The sequence below is a fragment of the Echeneis naucrates genome, chromosome 15, assembly GCF_900963305.1.
Source record: "Echeneis naucrates chromosome 15, fEcheNa1.1, whole genome shotgun sequence".
NCBI lineage: Eukaryota > Metazoa > Chordata > Actinopteri > Carangiformes > Echeneidae > Echeneis > Echeneis naucrates.
Genome location: NC_042525.1, coordinates 1,677,045 through 1,696,718, shown reverse-complemented (window position 1 = coordinate 1,696,718; position 19,674 = coordinate 1,677,045). Strand labels below are relative to the sequence as shown.

General features: G+C 44.5%; 3 protein-coding genes across 6 annotated transcripts; 1 reads left to right on the top strand and 2 right to left on the bottom strand.

Moving 5' to 3' along the window:
* Positions 1-329: 329 nt before the first annotated feature.
* On the bottom strand, positions 330-6,273 carry polr1b (RNA polymerase I subunit B). 3 transcript variants are annotated; one of them, XM_029521124.1, is made up of 15 exons: positions 6,062-6,273; positions 5,583-5,750; positions 4,997-5,143; positions 4,784-4,916; positions 4,525-4,661; positions 3,979-4,202; positions 3,708-3,879; positions 3,280-3,451; positions 2,923-3,204; positions 2,694-2,827; positions 2,441-2,611; positions 2,189-2,345; positions 1,913-2,109; positions 1,592-1,836; positions 330-1,429 (listed from the first exon to the last, which is right to left on the bottom strand). In XM_029521124.1, the coding sequence occupies exons 1-15, from the start codon at positions 6,236-6,238 to the stop codon at positions 547-549; spliced, it is 3,399 nt and encodes a 1,132-aa protein (XP_029376984.1). In that variant the 5' UTR covers positions 6,239-6,273; the 3' UTR covers positions 330-546. The 3 variants fall into 3 exon arrangements, with proteins under 3 accessions (XP_029376984.1, XP_029376985.1, XP_029376986.1); XM_029521125.1 differs by lacking the exon at positions 5,583-5,750; XM_029521126.1 differs by lacking the exons at positions 2,694-2,827; positions 2,923-3,204; positions 3,280-3,451 and having other exon boundaries at positions 3,675-3,879.
* A 733-nt stretch (positions 6,274-7,006) lies between these two features.
* Positions 7,007-14,185, bottom strand: ttl (tubulin tyrosine ligase). Its single transcript, XM_029521407.1, has 7 exons — positions 12,787-14,185; positions 12,497-12,575; positions 12,159-12,391; positions 11,863-11,998; positions 11,492-11,761; positions 10,324-10,467; positions 7,007-10,015 (listed from the first exon to the last, which is right to left on the bottom strand). Exons 1-7 carry the CDS (start codon positions 12,953-12,955, stop codon positions 9,817-9,819), a joined length of 1,230 nt encoding a protein of 409 aa, XP_029377267.1. The 5' UTR covers positions 12,956-14,185; the 3' UTR covers positions 7,007-9,816.
* fignl1 (fidgetin-like 1) lies at positions 12,776-17,386 on the top strand. Of its 2 annotated transcripts, XM_029521404.1 has the most exons (3): positions 12,776-13,885; positions 14,115-14,276; positions 14,476-17,386. In XM_029521404.1, the coding sequence occupies exon 3, from the start codon at positions 14,493-14,495 to the stop codon at positions 16,425-16,427; it is 1,935 nt and encodes a 644-aa protein (XP_029377264.1). In that variant the 5' UTR covers positions 12,776-13,885; positions 14,115-14,276; positions 14,476-14,492; the 3' UTR covers positions 16,428-17,386. The 2 variants fall into 2 exon arrangements, with proteins under 2 accessions (XP_029377264.1, XP_029377265.1); XM_029521405.1 differs by having other exon boundaries at positions 12,776-14,276.
* Positions 17,387-19,674: the final 2,288 nt, after the last annotated feature.

Sequence of the window (19,674 nt, the reverse complement as noted above, 5' to 3'; positions counted from 1 at the left end):
GCGACCAAAAATATCATTAAGTCAGTGCAAGCTTTAGAAAACAACTCACTTTTATTTCCTGTAAACATGTTTTTGTTTAGTAAAACGTTGGTATCATAATCTGTCAGTTTATAGCCAAACTGATCCTTCCGTTTCTGCACTGAGCAGAGCCAAAACTGTAGCTACACCACATGAATTCACAATCCACAATCCAACAATCACACATTTCTTAGATTTGCACAAATTAAAAGCTAAACTAAAGTTGATGGCTCTTCTAAAATAGTAAATGTGAAACTTCCACAACTGTTTATAAATTCCGTGGGACAATCAGCCAGAGAACAGTATCAGTGGAGCACATGGTTTTTATTGAACATACAAAAAATCTTTGGGTTACAAATCACATTAATTCACCATATGCTGCGTGTTGCTCATTTCTCTCTCTAATAAAACATCTTTGACGAAACAGGCTCTTACACACATCATGGCTGTACAGTATGTTTGTTTTTATATAATCACACAGCTTCTTTTTAACACTTATACCTCTGATATGTGCCTCCTCATGTTACTTCACTTAATGTCTAACTTGACTTTAATGTTCATGGCTGCTAGCTCAGCTACAAAGTATCTGAAGACATACGGGACAGACACGGAGTCAATAGAGTCACTTTTCCCACACAGGGTGCATACAGTTTTCCGGTGGCGCATGGCCGACCAGTATGGAGGCGGTTTCTCTAACAGGGGGGAGAGGAGGCTGCCACAGTCAACGCACACCTGAGCCACCGATCGGTCCGAGCAGTTGAAGAGTCGATCGTGAAGCAGGAAGGAGGAGCCGTGCGCCAGCAGGGCGTCTCGCTCCATCTCTCCGAAGCGGATGCCTCCCTGGATGTTCCTCCCTCCCACCGGCTGGTTGGTCACCTTGTCTCGTGCTCCTGTGGTCCTCACCTGAAATTTGTCCGAGACCATGTGACGCAGCCTCTGGTAGTAGACGATGCCGATGAAGATGTCGGCCTCCAGCTCCTGACCGCTGACTCCACTGTAGAGCCGCTCCGTCCCGTAGTAGTTGTAGCCGCCAGCCTTGAGCATTTCACCAAAGTGCTCCAGCGCGGAGTTCTCCTCGGAGAAGGTGAAGGGTGTGGCATCGTGGCTCAGGCCGTGCAGGGCGCCGGACTTACCGGCCATGCTCTCAATCAGCATCCCAATGGTCATGCGGGAGGGGAAACCATGGGGGTTGAACAGGATGTCGGGAGACATGCCGCTCTCCGTGAAGGGCATGTCCTCCGCCGGCCACAGGCGGCTCAGAATGCCCTTCTGACCGTGGCGACTGGCGAACTTGTCACCAATGGTGGGGTTACGTGGAACTCGTATGGTGATGCAGATGCGTTTGAAATGACCTGAGCCAGAGTCGTTACTGCAAATCTTTATGTTGTCGACCACACATTCTTCTTGGCTCCTGGGAAATCAGAATGGAGAATAATTAACACGCATCATTTATTCAGTGAACATTATTGAACGTTTCCCTTTTGAAAACATGAAGACAACCTTCGAAGTTAAATCTTTACTTCATATTTTGAAGCGGGCTGATTAAAGATGACCATGGTGATTTGGCCCTTACCTGTAGTAGGTGACGTAGGTCTGGCCAGTGTTGAGGTTGATACAGCTGTAAAATGGGTCTCCATACCGAAGTGTTGATCCAATGTGAGGAAGTCCATCAGCATCCAGTCTTGCACTCACCTCCCCTGGCTTAGTCCCAAACACCACACTGTCTTCTCCCTTCATCTTCACAGCCAGATCCACCAGCTCAGTCTTGTAGATGCTTCCATGGGCAAAGCCCCGCTCCCACGATGACTTGTTGACAATCTTGAAGAGTGTGTCAGGATTCTAGTTCAGTATTGAATTTGGTAACACATCACAGTAATAACTGTGTTTTACTTACCATTGCATCTTCCATGTCGTAGCCCGTGTAGGATATGACGGCAACAACAGCATTTGTGCCGCTGGGGTAGTTATCCAGGTTGTAGTGGTCGTACATGTAGGGCCTGACCAGTGGGCTCTGTGGGGTCTGCAGCCGGTACAGCTTGTTATCTGAGCGCTCCATAAATGAGTGCAGGGGGAACCCCATCGTCTGTTTACCTGCAATGAAAATGAGTTTTATTTTTGACAGTAATAGAATCTGAAATATCTGATCCCCTAATGGCAGTCTCAGACTCACCCATCTGACACTGATACATATTCCTGGGGCTCTGGTTGTGGTCAGAGTAGGGGATGAAGTTTGCCACTACACTCAGCATACTGTGAGGGAAAAGCTCCTGATGTGTGCTCACTCCTGGCTCGATGTCATCCTCCAATATGCCCACATTGATGTAAAGCTGCAAGACAGAATATGATGTTTAAACAGTTCAGTAGAGCTCTTCAAATGAATGGCTGATAACAACGTTATTCAAAACTGTACTTGTACACTTACCTGCTCAAAGGTCCCAACTAACTCTTCTTTTCCAAGAGCTAAATTGCGAACAGGCCGCACCATACGGCACGGTGTTGTGAAGAGGAACAGCCCTGGGTACAAGCTGGCTTTCCCTGTTTTAGGAACCAGAACAATCTCAGTCCAAGGAGGGATCTTCTTCTCTTTCAGTACCTGAAAGTATTGGATTAAATATCAAATTTCTGCATCCACAAGATGCACCGTCCAGCTGTTCTACAATATTTTACAATCATACCTTGAACCTGCGCAGTGAGTCAACCACTACTGGCGCTAATTCAGCCTCCAACCAGCCCACCACAGCTCCATCAAGGACAACAGGGTAGCAGTCTGAATAGGCTTGACCAGGAGAACCATCCACTGGAGTAACACCTTGTTCACCAGGGACAGAAAAGATTTTGTACAATTAATTTCCATGGGCATGATGTATTTCTGGCCTACAGCTGAACTGAGCATTAACAGCTCACCGAGGGAACAGAGCAGGGCAGGCAGGGACGTAGTGGCCAAGGTCGGAGCCACAATCTCACAGCTGGCGGTCATGTGGTTCATAAGGCCACATGGCTCCCCGTCCGGAGTGTGGACGGGACACAGGAAGCCCCAGGACTCAGGCAAAAGTTTACGAACAGTAGTCGTCCTCATCTTGGCGAAGGCTGCTCCTCTGTGCACGCAGCGGAAATGGGACAAATAGCGGATAAAGTTGAGCTTGTCAGCAACAACACAAAGGCCTGTGTTCTGCAGCATGCCAAGACCTGGGATCAGAGGGGAAAACTATGTTTAGTTCACTTTAATTATTATTATTATTTTAAAATCTCACACTACAATACCTGACTTGGAGCTGAGGTTTCCTGTAGCCAGCAGATATTCAAAGGGTTTCGTCACATCAGAGCCCATGTTGAATATCTTCATCATGTTTTCAGGGCTCAATCCCCCGTTCAATCTGCTGCCTTTCTTGTCAAAGGACAGCTTCACAGACACCAACCAGGCAGTCAGTTTCTCCTATGATGAGATGTCAGTGTGTTTAAATCTCATTCGAAGAGAATTATTAGTTCAATCAGTTTGATTGTTGTTATGAACAGTTATTATTTTTACTGTTATTCAAATTCTTGGTAAAGAAAAATAGCAGCACAAAGTGGTTTTCATTAAAATAGAAAATCTAACTGCAAACATAGAATGTTTCTGATGGGATGAAGTCAATCTGATCTGTGTAACTAATGTTTGCTTTATAAATTGTTTCTGTCACTGGCTGACTTACCTTCAGGAACATCAGGTACAGCTGACCAGGAGTGAGCACTTCCTGACACATGATGCTGTCAGGGTTCTCCTCCATACACTCCTGCTTGGCAAACGTGAAAAGCTTCCTTGTCATCAGACACAACAGGTAGAACTTCTCTGCGTCAGACTTCAGGTGGATACAGACGCACTCGCTGATTAAATAAGAACACGCCCCTTTTAGTCAAGGTACCACAAAGTACTGTAACAAGCATTCGAAAGAAACAACACATCCAAGCATGATGAAAACTCACTGCAACAGGAAGTTGGCACACTGCTCGTTTGTGTACCACTCTGGGAGGTTCATTTTAACCCTGAAGCGCTCTCCGAGGTAGTTGAGCACTTTGCTACGGGTCGTGCAGCCCTCCTCCGAGACAATGCGCAGCATCTCTGATACACAGCTCTTGTAAAAGGAATTGTCTTCGCGGCCTTTGATCAGTTCCTGGTAGATCTGGAAGTCTGTAAAGTCCACCAAGGCCTGGGGGGCGCAGCAAAAACAATGATCTGTATTAATGAAATCATTCATCTCATTTGGTGCTTTGGAGTCTAAACCTAACTCAGACACACGACCGTGATTAGACCATGATTATCTTGCAAACACATTTCATCTTCATTTTCATTTTCAGCAAAGTAGTTTAGCATCAGCTTTTCCTCAAACAATCAAATTTAACACAGTTTCTTCAGAAAGTGCATATTTTAGTTAAATATATGTCTGTAAAATATCCAGTCTTCTTTTCTTCCCTTAAGTGAAAACTCCTGCAGATCTGCTCATCCTTAAAATATACAAATCCTGATACTACCTTGAGAACAAAGCCCAGTGGGAGGAAGAAGAGCTCTTTCTGATAGATGAAGTTTAGCATTACAGTCCCATTTTCCAGATAATGTAGATTCATGTTGATGGCTGTGTGCTCTTCCTTAACACAATGAATAGAAATACCTGTGGGAGGAAAAAGATAATGACATGAAGTTTTACCGGTTGAATGTTTACCATTGCCACTTTCAGTTTTATTAGATTTAACCTTCTTTGTATTTGCACGTCATCTGAACGGGTATCCTTACCATACTGGGTATATCCCTGTCCCCTACTCTTCCACTTAGGTCTCGCCATAGCAATGGGATAGTTCCTCCTCGGCATGATTAGCATTCGGATAACCTTCTCAATTCCATTCACGATAAAATAACCGCCCATTTCCTGTTAATAATTAAGAGGAAGTTTAAGATATTTGGATACATAAAATGTTTTCACGTTCATCTTACAAACGTGTTCTTTACCTCTGCCTCTTCGTGATGTTCGACAAGCTCCTTAGGGGACATCCCATGAAGGTTACACAGCTTGGACTTGACCATGATGGGCACCTGGCCCAGTGACTGTTTGATGATGCCTTTGGGGACTCCATTGACCAACCAGCTGATGTCCACCTGAGATCATAAAAAAAAACTTCTCACATCCAATCTGTGACTGACTATTTCTGTAGTTTCCCACCTTTGGGCTGAACTAACGGTTAATATCTATTCATCCAATATCAGCAAAGTTCAAGGCCTGGCGCTCAAACCCTCCTTGCTGTGAAGCAACAGTGCTCACCCACTATACCACCACGTCACCCTGCAGTTAACATCTAAATTATAAACAGATTCATAGCATGCTTTTCTAGTTGTATCATATCGTTTATACGATACGCTGCACTTCTGCACCAGAGACATCGATGGCACAACAGAGCGCAGCAAAGGACCGATGGACATGTGGACCAGACGAGCCGGGAATCAAACCGCCAACCAACCCGCACATATCAAACAATCAAATTAACATTACAAAGGCAGTGAATGTCACTAAAGGTTGTGTGTGAGTCTGAAGTCTTACCACCAGCTTCCCTTTATAGGAGCACCTTCTGCCCCTGCACTCTGCAGGAAACACCCTCAGCTCCCTGCAGATGTTCCCTTTGGCCACCGAAGGCTGCTGGATGGTGGCTTCGACGAACGACAGGGTGATCTTGTCATTTTTGACCATGAACTCCAAGGGAGGGATGGCCTGGAAGAGACAAGCCACATCTCCAAATACTGGCAGCACCAAGGGGTTAGGAAACAGGAAACAACAGGACGATGAAGGGGAAGACACTGAGGTCAGATAGTTCAGGGGGAGCTGGGAATATTAACCAGGTAAACACCTCAGACACTTAAAGACGAGCTAGCCTGACAGTCAGAAAACAGAAATACACATCATTTGAGAGACAAACGTTAGCAAAGCTGTCGTTTTCGGTAAGATTTGAAAAGGGCCGTTAACTTGAATTACAGTTTCATTAAAACGTTAGATTGAGCACAGTTGTTCTAAATCTCTCGGACCTGCACGACGCGGCTGAGTCCGTCAGTGACTGCCTGGTCGAAAGACTCGATGTGGGCTTTAGTCAAATCCTGAACCGCCGCATGTTGATCCGGTTTCAGGTCTCCGAACCTTCCGTGTGTCAGATTCTTCAGACTCGGAGCTTTGGGTAAATTACTCCACTTTGTTGAATGGTCCATGCTTACGCCGACAGCTTGTTTACCACATGTGCATGGTGACCCCGGAAGTACTTCCACACTGCTTCCTCCCCCTCCTCCTTCTTCTTCTTCTTCGCTCTGAGGTTTCGGGTCACTTCCGTGTTGCGGAGCTGCTGCCACGTGGCGGTGGATCTTTAAAAGTAAACTTTATTTCAGCGTGTCTTTTGTTTTCTGCCTGAGAAGATGCAGGTTTCTTCCACTGCAGCTGTATTTTTGGATAATTGTGTTTAAAAAACCTGCAGCTACTTTGACCTCACAAGATAAACACCGCCCCTTTTTCTGTTTCCTGTTCCAATAATTCTATTTTATATCTTTATCTAATAATTCTATATATATATATATAATTCTTACATTTAAATTATTAAATGTGGTTCAAGAGAAGACAGCTGTGTGGTCAGGGCCGTCAAAGTTGGACATGACATCCTACTGTTTAAACTTTTTTCAAACAATTAACTCTTAACCATCATAACTGATTTTGCTCATCTGTCTCCTAAAGCTTCATTTGCATAAGTACAGAACACAATTTGCCAAAATTGTTGTGCCTGATTGGTCTGTCTTCTGTGTGGTTCTTGGAGTAAATGCTGAAACTGAAGAGAAAATGCAACATCTGGATAATTGCATGACGACTAAAATGGATAAATGCTTGTAACTTTAGGAAAGAAAGAGAAACACATGCTTTGTACACAAACCAGAGCGAACCAATTCCAAACCAACCGTGTGGTTCAGAAATGTATACACGACAGAAGCTTGATAATTGTAGTATGTTTTTATTCTAGTAATACTGTTTCTGATGAAGACTAATGGTCATGCAGTATTTTGGATAAAACATCACCTAACAAAAGCACAGCACAGACATTCTTCGGAATATGATACCATTTGGCCCAGTTGATGTGACAATATCCGGATTATTATAACTACAAAACATTTTACAGCAGGAATCGGATCTTTGGTAAAGATGAGGAATTCCCGGAAAACATGAGAAAATTAATCTGATGTAGAAAAAAAACTCTGTATAAGAAGATACATCATTGAATTCAAAGGAGATCACACAACAAATGAATGAAGCAAATTCACTTGGGTACAAAAAAAAAAAAAAAAAAAAAAAATGAAGGTGCATTTATATGATGGAGGTCCATTGCTTTTTTTTTTTGTAATCAATACGCAATTCCCTCTAAGGCACCCGTCCCTTTGATGTAAAGAAAATTTTCCAAGAAATGTAATTTTAAAAAACAAAACTAATAGTTGCCTTTGAAATTTCCACAATCAGCTGACAAACCAACTTACCAACACAATTATGACCAAAATGTCAGTTTTCTACTTTCCGAACCTGCTCAACATCACATCAGCTATCACAGGGCTTCTGCTGTTCTAAGATTTTTGCTTCAATCCAGTTTCTTGAAGTAAATGAGTTGTTTTGTCAGTGTATTCTGCCCTGTAACCATCTCACCTTTCTGACCTTCAGCCACTTGCATTTCTTTTATTCTTCATAGTTGTCTTGTGAACATAAATACACAGTGATTAAAAAAAAAAACTGAAATAGAAGCTTTCCATGGTATCCCTTAACATATCTTGAAGCACAACAAGACGTTTACAGTTTTAAAAAAAAGAAGAGAGGAAGAGCAGCAGGGATTCCCACAGTATGAGAGACTAATGACTTATTCTGTTAAAAATGAGCCCAGTGGAAGTGCAACTAGTCAGCATGCTAATCGAAAGTTTCATATCTAAGAAAAAGCTAAAAGAAAAGTGACATAATAAATCTGACGAATCTCCTTGGACAGTTACACTTCCGGTCTCAGTTCTTCACAAAGAGATTCAGTGAAACTAAAAGAACTAAAATATTTTAATGACCCCATGAAACAAATGTGAGTCCAAAAGGAAGTTAAGAAGAAGAAGCAGCCACCTGCTGAGGATTTTTGTCTGTGACTTCTCTTCTGTCATGACATTAGACCAGAGTCAGAAGCATGTCTCTGGTCTCCATTAGCTTTTTTTTTTCCCCCCCCTCTCTCTTTATAAAAGTTTATAGTTTCAAGTCAGTTTTATTTCATGGGGTCTTGATTTTAATGCTCAATAACATACTTTGTAGTTTAATAATCAACATCACACCACACAATCTACTCTATTTTCATTTCAACAGCTCCAAAATCTTAATCCACACACTTATTGACGACACTTTACAAATAGAGTCTATCTGTTCAGAATTCGAACACGGACGCCAACAGTGCAAGTTTTTGAGGTTGCAAACGACTACATGCTGTCACACAAACATGCTCTCTTCTAATGACAAACATCAGATAAATAAAATTTTGTGATGAATTTGTTAATGACAGAATAATGTCAGATTAGACATTACTGATCCCACTTTAAGGGAGTTCCTTTGTTGTGAGAGAGATCAGAGGCCAGAGGTCAGAGGTCGGGGCAGAGCTTGTTGGGATGGATGTAAACTTGAGCCACCCCGCTGCCCTCAGTGTAGAGAACATTTAGTGCCCACATGGTCATTAGAGGAATGCTGTCATTCAAGACTAACCTTGAAATTTCAACTGTTTAGCTCAACAGACTAAAGCCCCTTTTCCACTAATCAAAAAAACCTGCTAATATCCACGAACATCTGGCTTCTGTCTGCGACGGAAAAGGCTCGGGTCAAAAAACTGCATAGCAGAAACGGGTACTCAACAGCTCCTGTTCTTATCAGCATCCTGTCACAGTGAAGTTTTAAAAATAGAAATCACATATCAAAATGTCTCGCACTAATGTGCAGACACTTACAGGAGCAACAAACCTGGGACGACATCCTTCATCAGTTAGCACATCAGCTAACAGCTCACTCTTTCCCCACTGAGTCTGTGCGCTCATATGGACATCAGATGACGACACTCCTTGAGGGCCAAACAAAAAGACAGACTCGCCTGCCGGTGGAAAAAAGGGTCAACCAGATCAATTTGATGAAAACGGTGAAATATTGGGTGAGTGGGAGCCATAAATTAAATTATATCGTTAGCATTCTTCATCCCAATTCAAGGATACAGGTGGCTGCAGGAAAACTACAAAAAAAGAAATAAGAAAAGTGTCTGATGGGAAAATAAATCTATTAAAACCTCCAATATCAAGGTGTCTTTATGCTAACGCTTGTGGACGGATCATGACGGCATTGAGCAACAGTGCAAAGGCTTATAGAACAGGTACAAGTCACGATAACAGAGCAAGCTGTAATGGCAGTCCTCTTTAAGGGAGCGTGGTGGGAAATGTAAGGCACTACAGTCGCACTTGGAGCAGCTCTGCATCCTTCAGAATGCCGTTCATCTGCTCGGGGAGAAACTGGGTGTGGTCTTGGGACTGAGATGGAAGAGTGACTGTCCTCATCTGTCAGCATTCTCGCAGTCACGAGGAGAGCAGAGATCACTCCCACAGTCCAGTTAGGTTCCATAATGAAACGGACAACACAGGCGAGGTTCAGGTAAAGGCTCGGCTTGCTGGCGTGTGCTACTTCTCGGGGTGTAGAGTAGGAGTGAAGGCGGAGCATGAGGAAGCTTCTATATGGGATGAGATGGGGGGAACGCATCAGCTTACAGTCGAGTGAAAGGGCCCACGTGGAGGGGGCCTCGCAGCTTGGGAGAGGAGCAGGAGTTGGTGGTGAAAGTGGAGGATGGGGAAGAGGAGTAAGGAGACGAGGAAGCAGCTGAGGATTCACTGCTGCTGTTCATGGTGAACACAGTTGAAATGGCCACATCCACAATACCTTGACAGAGCTCTGAATACAGCTTCCTGTGGAGGAAAGGACAGAAGAAGTGCGAGGTTGGTTTAATGAGTTCAATACAAGTCAACAGAAAGCACGCACAACCCTGTCAGCTGTGGATCCATTTATTATACATAGTATTTATCATTTTCTTAATCTATTGTACTTCATCAACAGTTATTTAGTTGTAGTTGTAGAAATGTAGTGGAGTTAAAATGTGAAGAAATACAAATATCACAAAATTAAATGATGTACTTCATAACTTCTAAAAACCAAGATGGCTGACGGCGTCAGAGAGAGAGACTTTTAAATGAAGGATGAGCTGAATGCTACTGACTGTGCACAGGCTGGAGCTCCGTTGATCTCAATGAGCCACACTTTGAAGCTCTCGTCCACCATGAAATCAAACCCGAAGAGCTGAAAGCTCTGGTAGGACAGGTGCTTGGTGCTGATTGCCGGTTCAATACATGACAGACAGCTCCTGTGAAACCACGACACAAAACCATCTGTAAACACCGTCTAAACCAATTTTTCTGACTTTTGGTGCTGTTTGAAAGGACTGGCATAAAAAAGGCCTCCCAGCATGCACTGCAGCAGAGTTATCATAGTTAAGGTTGGTGTTGGTTGGTGTTACTGCTGTTTTTAATGATGTGCACTGTTCCCATATTTTCACAACATTAATCAGCACGAGTGATGGATTAGACTGAAAGTGATGCTGTTTTAACAATTACTGAGATGATCAACCTCCACATGTGATGACACGATGCAGCACTGACATTAAACTTTGTTCCATCAATCAATCAAATTAATTAAAAAGCCCTTGTCTTAATTAAATGTGCTGGCACTTATGATAATTGACTTTCACTTATGTTAATTAGTACTGCTCAGAATATTTCAATACAGTGCAACACCTGCAACTTTATTTAACAGGTTATTGATTCTGCAGAAGCAATAACCTGTTAAATATTCAGTATTAGCAGCTCAGTTAATGTGTGTGTTTTAATGTGAAATTATTGACCATATATTTGTTGAGATTCTTTGTTTCTGTGATAATTACTTTCGATATTTCTGGAGTAAAATGTACAATTAACTGTATTTACTCATCTTAATCATTTTTATAAAAGGAGATCAAAGGACAAAAGATTTTACATTTTAGAAATAAACCTGCCATGCTAATAAGGCCACAATGCTAACACTGCCATGTTATTGTCTAGACTTAAGACAGAGCTGGAACTGACTGAAATCATTAGTTTTGTAGTAAAGCTTTAATGTAGTGATCAAATAAGTTATATTTAGTAAATAATAACCACAAGAGTCTGTTACTAATGTGTGTGTTTTACATCTCAGGGTTTCTGGAGAGGAGAGGCAGAGGAGACACTGGTTTGAAAGGTGCTCCTTTCTTTACTGCTACATTTTTATCATGCATGTTAACCGATGCAGTCTCCATAAATTAGAGTTAAATCTGACATTCATCAAACATTCTTAACAAAATGAGCAGGACTTACTTTATGATCTGCTTGATCTGAGGTAATATGGCGGTCTCCAGAGTGACATTGTGAGTGTTCAGCAGGTAGAGCCTGAACTCATCAAAGAACATCTCATTCCCCTCCTCGTATCGTCCGTAGTTCTGAGAGTGCTCTTTCTGGATGCAGTGGTTGGTCAGGTGGCTAGTCATGTCCTGAAGGTCGGAGCTGTTGTAGGGCTCTGAGGATGTTCGCAGCACGCCCTCCCGGTATAAATAAATGTTGTACTGATGGTCCACCAACACCCAGCTCCTAGCAGTGTGATGGCATATAGGATAAGAGCATTACTCGCAAAGTCTAAACAGACCTTGTACATCCTGCTAATGTTGTTTTGCTAAAAATTAATAACTTGCCTGATGTCAAACTTCCGATGTCCCGGCTCCAGAAGTAAAGGTTTCTCCAGGTACTTCTGGATGACATGAACCTGTCCCTGATTATCAATGTACTCCAGCAGTTCATTAGCATCGTGGGATATCAAAATACCAGCACCTGTGGCAATTAAAAGAAAGATGTGAGGCCACCCCATCCTCAATTTATTTGGAATTTTGAAAGCATCATAACCCAAGAAAACACAGAAGGTTCAACGTCTGACTAAGACCTCCTTGTTTCTTGGACCAAAGCTGAAAAAAATGTGGATAACAGATTCTACCTTTAGCTCCAGCAGAAGACTTGGCTATCCACACCGTACCCTCCCCACTTTCTTTTTTAGAGTGATAAGAGGCCAGGAAAACTTCCCTTTCATCTGTTTTGGGATTGTTCTTCAGATGGCTGATGCCGTTTGTAGCTGGAGCAACGGGGGTGTTGAGATTAGTGGGGTAGATGATGTAGGATTCTGGGAACCAGTTAGAGGAGTCAGACAGCTCTGGACTGGTCTTTATTAGCCTGGTGGTATGGAAAAGGGAAATGGTCAGCTAATGCAATTCTCTAAATAATTTACATGTCTTACTAACTTGAATGGGGTTTCCTTCGAAAAAGGATCATGCATACTTGACCAAAGATGCCTTTCTGCAGAGCTTGTCGGCTCCTCTGTAGTAATTCACAAGCTGCACCAGTCCTGGTTCATGACCTGTGAAAAGGAGAAGTGAGATTATTGCAAAATCTGTTCAAATTCCTTGTAAATAAAAAGGCCCAATCTTTCCACGAGATGCTGGAGGAAGCATCTCTGCGCAGTCACAGCAGATGCCTCATTCTGAGTGGGTGGACTCCAAATTTAGCACACAGACTTTTCCGTCTGAGGTCTGCATCAAAGCCAACAACAAGGGGAAAACTGAATTTACCAAGCCGCCCAAAGGGAAGTCTGTTCCGTTCACCAAGCATCAGGTTGAATCTGGGATTGTCTCTCTTCAGCCGTTTCCATTTTCCGGTCGAGAGGAGGATTTTGGAAACTTCTGCATAAACAGTGCTGTTGTCGTCGCGGGTGACAAAAGTGTAGACGGGCGCATTCATGGTGCCTCTTTGACTCTGACCAAGCAGCAAACAGCAAAGAAGAAAACAAACAGAGAAAGAAAAGCGGACTGTGTGTGTCTAGCTGTGAGGCACTGCAGCAGGCAGACCGTGCAGGGTTATCTCCTCGGTCCGTGCCATGATGATGAGTCAGTCATATCCCGTCCTCCCTTCAGCCTCAGCAGCTCGATGCTAACACAGCCGGGAAGAGAAGAGCTTTGAATGAGCAGAAAGGCGGTTTCATGGTGGGCTCCTCTGGTCCCCCCCCCTCCCCAGGATCGGGGTGTGCCTGTCGGACTGCTGTCGGCTGCCGGTCCCGTCTGGGTTCATTTACATCCCGTCTCCGGATTAGCTGCAGCTAACAAACAACAAACTGGGAGCGCCGAGGAGGGAAACTTTTCCGATATTCTCCTCCGTAGAGACGCAGGCTTCATTAAAAAATGTCCTGTAAATGCGTATTAACTGGCGTGTTAGCTGTTAAATGTCACGAAAGCAGTCATTTCTTTCTCCGACAGCAACGTGTGCTTTATTCTGTAAAGCTTATCGGCCGCCGTCATCCGCCGTCGACGGCAAACACACAGAGCTCCCCGGTTATGGTTAATGTAGTCTACAGCAAGGCCGATATCCCCAGAGCGGCGACATTGAAATGTTTTTAAATCATGACCAAAGCAATTATAAACACAATGAAGATACAATTAACTTTAATGCATGGTTGTTAAAAATTATACGCAGCAGAATTAAGTGCTTCTGCCGAATTTAAGAAACATTCACACTACATCTCCCAGAATGCAACGCTCTGAGCAATCAATGTATTTGTTTGGTTTGTTTCTGCGACCACAAGATGGCGGCGTAGACCCGAACGATGTGAAGTAACTGATCTTGAGACCATTAACCAGGAGAAAGTCCGTAATTAATTCAAGTTTTTCACTCCGGGTAAGATTAAATAATCAACTTTAAGTCGTAAAAAACTTAACGCCGAGCATAAAGCAGAATAATAACATTTAATAGACGGAGGCATGTTTCGGGTCCAGTTCCGATTTTTTTTATACGCTACTTCCCTGAGCTGTTTTAAGTTATTCTTCTAAAAAAAACTTCAATCTAAAATCTTGTCATTTTGTCACGTTTCATCTCAATAAAACTAAAACCACATCTGGTTTTTCAGCCGTGTACGCGGCGCAGAGAGACCGACGAAGGGTTCAGAAAAACGAAGTGGGACGCGACAGGAAGTCGGTCTGTTCAGGAAGAAGCCGTGGTGGCGGGAAGAGACAGCAAACTGTAAACAAGAGGTGTCCGCTGTTTTATTCTAATATCACCAAAGACAAGAGTAAGTGGCGCCCCTCCCTGTTGTGTGTTTATTACAGCGTCTAATGGAGGACCTGCAGCTTGTCTTCCATCGTCTTCCATCGTCTTCAGGCTGGTTTTATAAAGTTTTGATAAGGATCTGCTCTATGAGAATGTAATGTTAGCTGTGTGTGTCAGGGGTGATGTATTTTTAATGCATTTCGTCTACTCTCCTTCACCAGGCTGCAGCAGGCCAGGCATGAGTGGCGCACACCTGGACGAATGGCAGCGGAGGTCCTTTGACATTTCATCTGGCAGCTGTACACCTGAACAGACGGCCGATGCCTACCGAGCCCACATCCTCTCCATTCAGTATGCATGGGCAAGCTCCCAGCTCTCTCAGGCCGGCATGGCCAGCCTGCTCAGGACCTACTCAGAGCGCTACGCCGCGGTGTTGGACTCGGATGACCCCCGCACGGGGCTGAACAACTACGCGGAGAGTGCACTGCATCTGGCCCGCAGTCAGAGGAACTACAGCGACAAATGGGAGTCTTCCCTGACCGCAGAGAGCGTGCTGGAGCTGCCCTGCGTGCAGAAGATGATTCAGGCGCAGGCTGGGAGGGGCTGTTCCCTTGTGGCACCAGAAGATGTTGACATAACTGTGGGACAAGACAGCAGCCCTGTGCCTGCTCCCCTTACCAGTGTCAGGTCAGACGCTGCATTGTTGAAAACTATAGGACCACCACAGGCCAAAACCGAAGTTTACAGCACGGCCATTAGTCCTGCGAATGTTTCTGCAGCTGGGCCAAGAGGCTCAGAAGGGATCTCAGTTCATTCAAACGCCTTCCCCCGCCCGCCAGCGAGACCGCAGTCTCTCTTTAGTTATCCTTCTTCAGCTCCCCCACAGGGAAACCCTGGGCCTGCATGTGGAACACAAAACTTCCACTCCTCCTTCCCAACATCCAATCCATCAAAGCGGAAGAATTTTTACACTCCAGATGGAGCGGATGTCAGCAGGGGGCCACACGGAGGTCAAGCAGCCGCTGACCCACGAGCCGGTACCAACTTCAAAACGGCTCGTGAGCAGTTCATAGTTGACCAACAGAAAAAGCATCCCCATCAGCCCCAGAGAGGCCAGACGCCTGGGATGGCAGCAGCTGTGAAGAAATCTCTGGGTGCTAACAGGCCTCGTGGAGCATTTTCTAAATTTGTGTCACCGATGCCTCGACAGGAGGAGGAAGAAGGCGGGCCGAGCCGAAATTCAAACCAGGAGCCTCAGATCCTGGATGAGCGTCTGAAAAACTTTGAGCCAAAGATTGTTGAGCTGATCATGAGTGAGATCATGGACCACGGGCCTCCTGTGGCCTGGGATGACATCGCAGGCCTGGAGTTTGCCAAGACCACCATAAAGGAGATTGTAGTTTGGCCCATGCTCCGGCCTGACATCTTTACTGGCCTCCGTGGTCCTCCCAAAGGCATCCTGTTGTTCGGACCCCCAGGAACTGGTAAAACTCTGATAGGAAAATGCATCGCCTGCCAGTCTGGCGCCACGTTCTTTAGCATCAGCGCCTCGTCACTCACATCAAAGTGGGTGGGTGAGGGAGAGAAAATGGTACGGGCCTTGTTCGCCATCGCCAGGTGCCACCAGCCTGCTGTAATTTTTATTGATGAAATTGACTCATTGTTGTCTCAGCGGACAGACGGCGAGCACGACTCCTCACGCAGGATAAAGACAGAGTTCTTGGTTCAGCTGGATGGGGCAGCCACTGCGGCCGAGGACCGCATCCTGGTGGTGGGCGCCACCAACCGGCCTCAGGAGATCGACGAGGCTGCCCGTCGACGCCTGGCAAAGAGGTTATACATCCCCCTGCCCGAAGCAGCCGCCCGGCGGCAGATTGTGACCAACCTCATGGCTCGAGAGAAGAACCAGCTGAGGGAGCAGGAGCTGGAGAGCGTGGTGACGGCGGCCGAGGGCTTCTCTGGCGCCGATATGACTCAGCTGTGTCGGGAGGCGGCGTTGGGGCCCATCCGCAGCATCCAGCTCAGTGACATCACCACCATCACTGCAGATCAGGTGCGACCCATTTTGTACGGTGACTTCCAGGAAGCCCTGAAGACGGTGCGGCCCAGCGTCTCAGCCAAAGACCTGGAGCTGTACGAGGAGTGGAACAAGACCTTTGGATGTGGCCGTTAATCTTCGACCTCCATCTTCGTTTAGGTTCTGGGTGTCGATAAAGTTTTCTGAATTCACAGATTTATATTAAGTAGTTGCATTAATCCGAGCAGGTGTTGCCCCCCCCCCCACAGGAAGCTGTTCTATCTCCACAGTGCAAATGAATGCAGAGCAAAGAAATAAAATCCTCATTCACTGCAGAGACTCAAAGACTTTCTTGTATTTATATGATGCATTCCTGCCATTTCTCTGTAGTCTGTTTTGTTTGATTTGTGTTACTGCTGCTCTGTGTTGAAATGTCTATATAGAAATTGGGATCCTGTTTGTGTGAACATTCAACAGTGAGTGAGTCACATCTGTTAGAGCTCTAATTAGTTTTATTAAAATTTACTAATTAAATTTTTCCTTCATGTTCCTCTGCGTTTGTTTATGTCGGAGGGGAAACGGCAGGAAAGAGTTTATCTCTGTGCTCAATGTTGGTTCCCGTCTGAGCGACAGAGGGCGATCTGATCCCTGCAGGCGCTTCGTTTGCTGCTGCTGAAACATTTCGGGGTTCTGAGGCCGGAGCTGAGCTAATCGTGTCTGTGGAAGTTGGGCAACACAACGTGTCCTGGGCTGCTGTTTGAAGAAACTGAGAGCTTCCCTTCCTGCCACTGATTGAGACAGCAGTGGACTGCAACACATCCCTTTTGTTGAGCTGCTGGTAAAACCCCAGATCTGGGCTGTGAGCTCAGGGACACGTCCAGCTTCAGCCTTTGAGAACACTCCTGACATGAAAGCTGTGTTGGGGCAGCAGGGGTTCACTGGTTCGGGTTCTGGTTTTGGGTCGTCTCGTTGTGTCTCTGTATGTCGCTCCGTGATGGACCGACACTCTACATAATGGGTCAACACTTGTTGAACGAAGGGTTTGTTTTTCTTGTTTCCTGTTTTCACAGCAGTTCATAAAGCTGTGATATAAATAAAGTTGGTTTTAATCCTGATAGTTCATCTCCGAGCTGTTTCTATTCTTGATTTAGTCTTGATTTCTGAGCTCAGTCGGGGGGGGGGGCTTCAGGTCAACAGTGTTGATGCCTCAGTGGTCACACCTCCCCAGTGAAGACGACCATTAGAGGCTGTCCACACATGAAATGAAATCTCATTTAAATTTCATGAAACAATCTTTGCAAATCTGGAAGACCATGAAAAAGGACTTTCATTTATTTTTCATCTTTTTGTCGAGTCCCTGATAAATATTTCAGACGTGTGTGTTTGGCCACTGTATTCAAACTTTGTTCAATTAGCCAGCAGTAAAAGTCGTGCCCCCCCCCCCAGTGTCTCTGAAGACAGGACTCCTCACAGCTGGACTGGGACAGAGTCCGGTCTGAGAACCGGGCCATATGGTGGAGCTTATAGCTCCATCTGACTGGCTGAGCAGCAGTGATGTGTTCACAGCCTGAGAAAAAAAACAGACATTTGGAACACAGATTGTGGTAGAAAAGAGTCACCTGACACCTGAAATTGAAAACAAAATGCTTCTGGCAAAACACTGATGGACGTCATCGTCATCAAAATAAAATGATGCACTTTATTTTGAAAGGTTAGTTATATTTGACTATATTAATAAAGACTGTTGATAAAAGTCTGGAAAAAACACCCTGAAACCTTCATTCTATCTAAAGGCCATCAGGAGGCGACTCCACTGATCAGATAGTGTTGAAGTCTATTGGAAAATGTCCCTCCTCTCCCTGATTCATCAGCACAGTAAACGTCTCAGTCTCTAGTTTACATCTTCAATACAACATGATGTTCATTGTTTAAATTCAGAGGAAAATACAGCAGAAACGGGGTGGATTAGGGGGCGGGGCTACTGTGGGACTGATAGACTGGACAATCCAATCAGGATGGAGCCCAGAGCAGCTGACTAACTGCGGGGTGACATCATGGAGGATTTGGTGACGAGCAAACCAACTCTTTTTTTAATTTGTGCAATGAGATGTCTCAGAAATAATCCCCACACAGTTGTCATGAAGGGTGTTTTTCATGGAAGAGGAAACTCTGCTGAACACAGTGAGATAAAACGCTTTTGTTTTGGGGCATCTGCTGCATTTTTAAAAATGTTTCGCTTCCCGTTTTCCAAATAACTCTCAGCTCTCAAGTGTCTGCTGGTCCTGCTGCCACTTTAAGGTTCACAGTTGAAATCCAGAGGCCTGACATTAATAAAACAGGATGAGTTCGACTGCAAAGGGAGAAAAAAGAAAATGTCTTTAAAGGGTGAAATTTGTGGCCAGCAGAGCCAGTTACAGCCTCAATAACGATAAAAACACACAAAAAACCTGTAATAAATCCAAAAGTATGAAAGATATAAAAAGGTGACTATGAAGAGAACAGCTGAAAGTCCCGGGACTTTTTAAAAGCAGGATTTGGAACTCAACGGAAAAATGTTGCAACCAAATATTAAATAATTCTGAAACGATCAATCCAAAAACATTCGGGTTGAGATTTCACAGACATTCAAACCAAGTTTCTACTTCAAACAACTTGGAAAGACTGTAAAGGACGGCTGAATGAGTTCAGGTTCAAAGTAGAAGATGTCCCAACAGTTTGGTGCATTGCTCCATTAATTTCTATGGGAAAATGTCTTAAAGAAAGGCGGAATATTTATTTGATAATTGTTTGATGAGCTGCAGCAGATAATTTTATCAGATTATTGCTGCATCAATTAAAGTCGTGGCAATTTGTCCTCAATTGGATCACAATTCGGAATCTATAGGTCAGTGATGCATCATGGGTAAGCGGTTTTATGCTTGACAAAGAATCTATTGTCCAAAAAGTCACGGTGTCGAATTTATCCAAACAAACAAACAAATGGCATCATGTCTCATGCTGAAAAAGAAAATCAGAGAAGAGAAACCCACCCAGGAGCATTCTGGTCCTGAACCAGAGTAGAAAGAATCGCACGTAGCTGAAAATAAACCAATTATTTGAGAAAGATAAACAAAACTTTCACGTGTTAACTGATTTCTTTGTTGTGAATTATTTAAGATTTTTGGGGTTGAACTGTTATTCAGATGAAGCCAGCTGAGACGTTCTTGTGTGGAACCACAAACCTCACGGCACTCATTCTGAACACTGCTGTCCACTGAGCAGACTGACGACCTGAGAGGGAACATCTTGCTGATTCCACTTGACAGCTGGATCTAAGTGGTCTGATCTTCAAGGACTGTTTCAGTGAGCTGCCTGAAAGGGGAAGTGAGATCTGGGATCCTGGCAGGGCCCGAGCCGGTTGGCC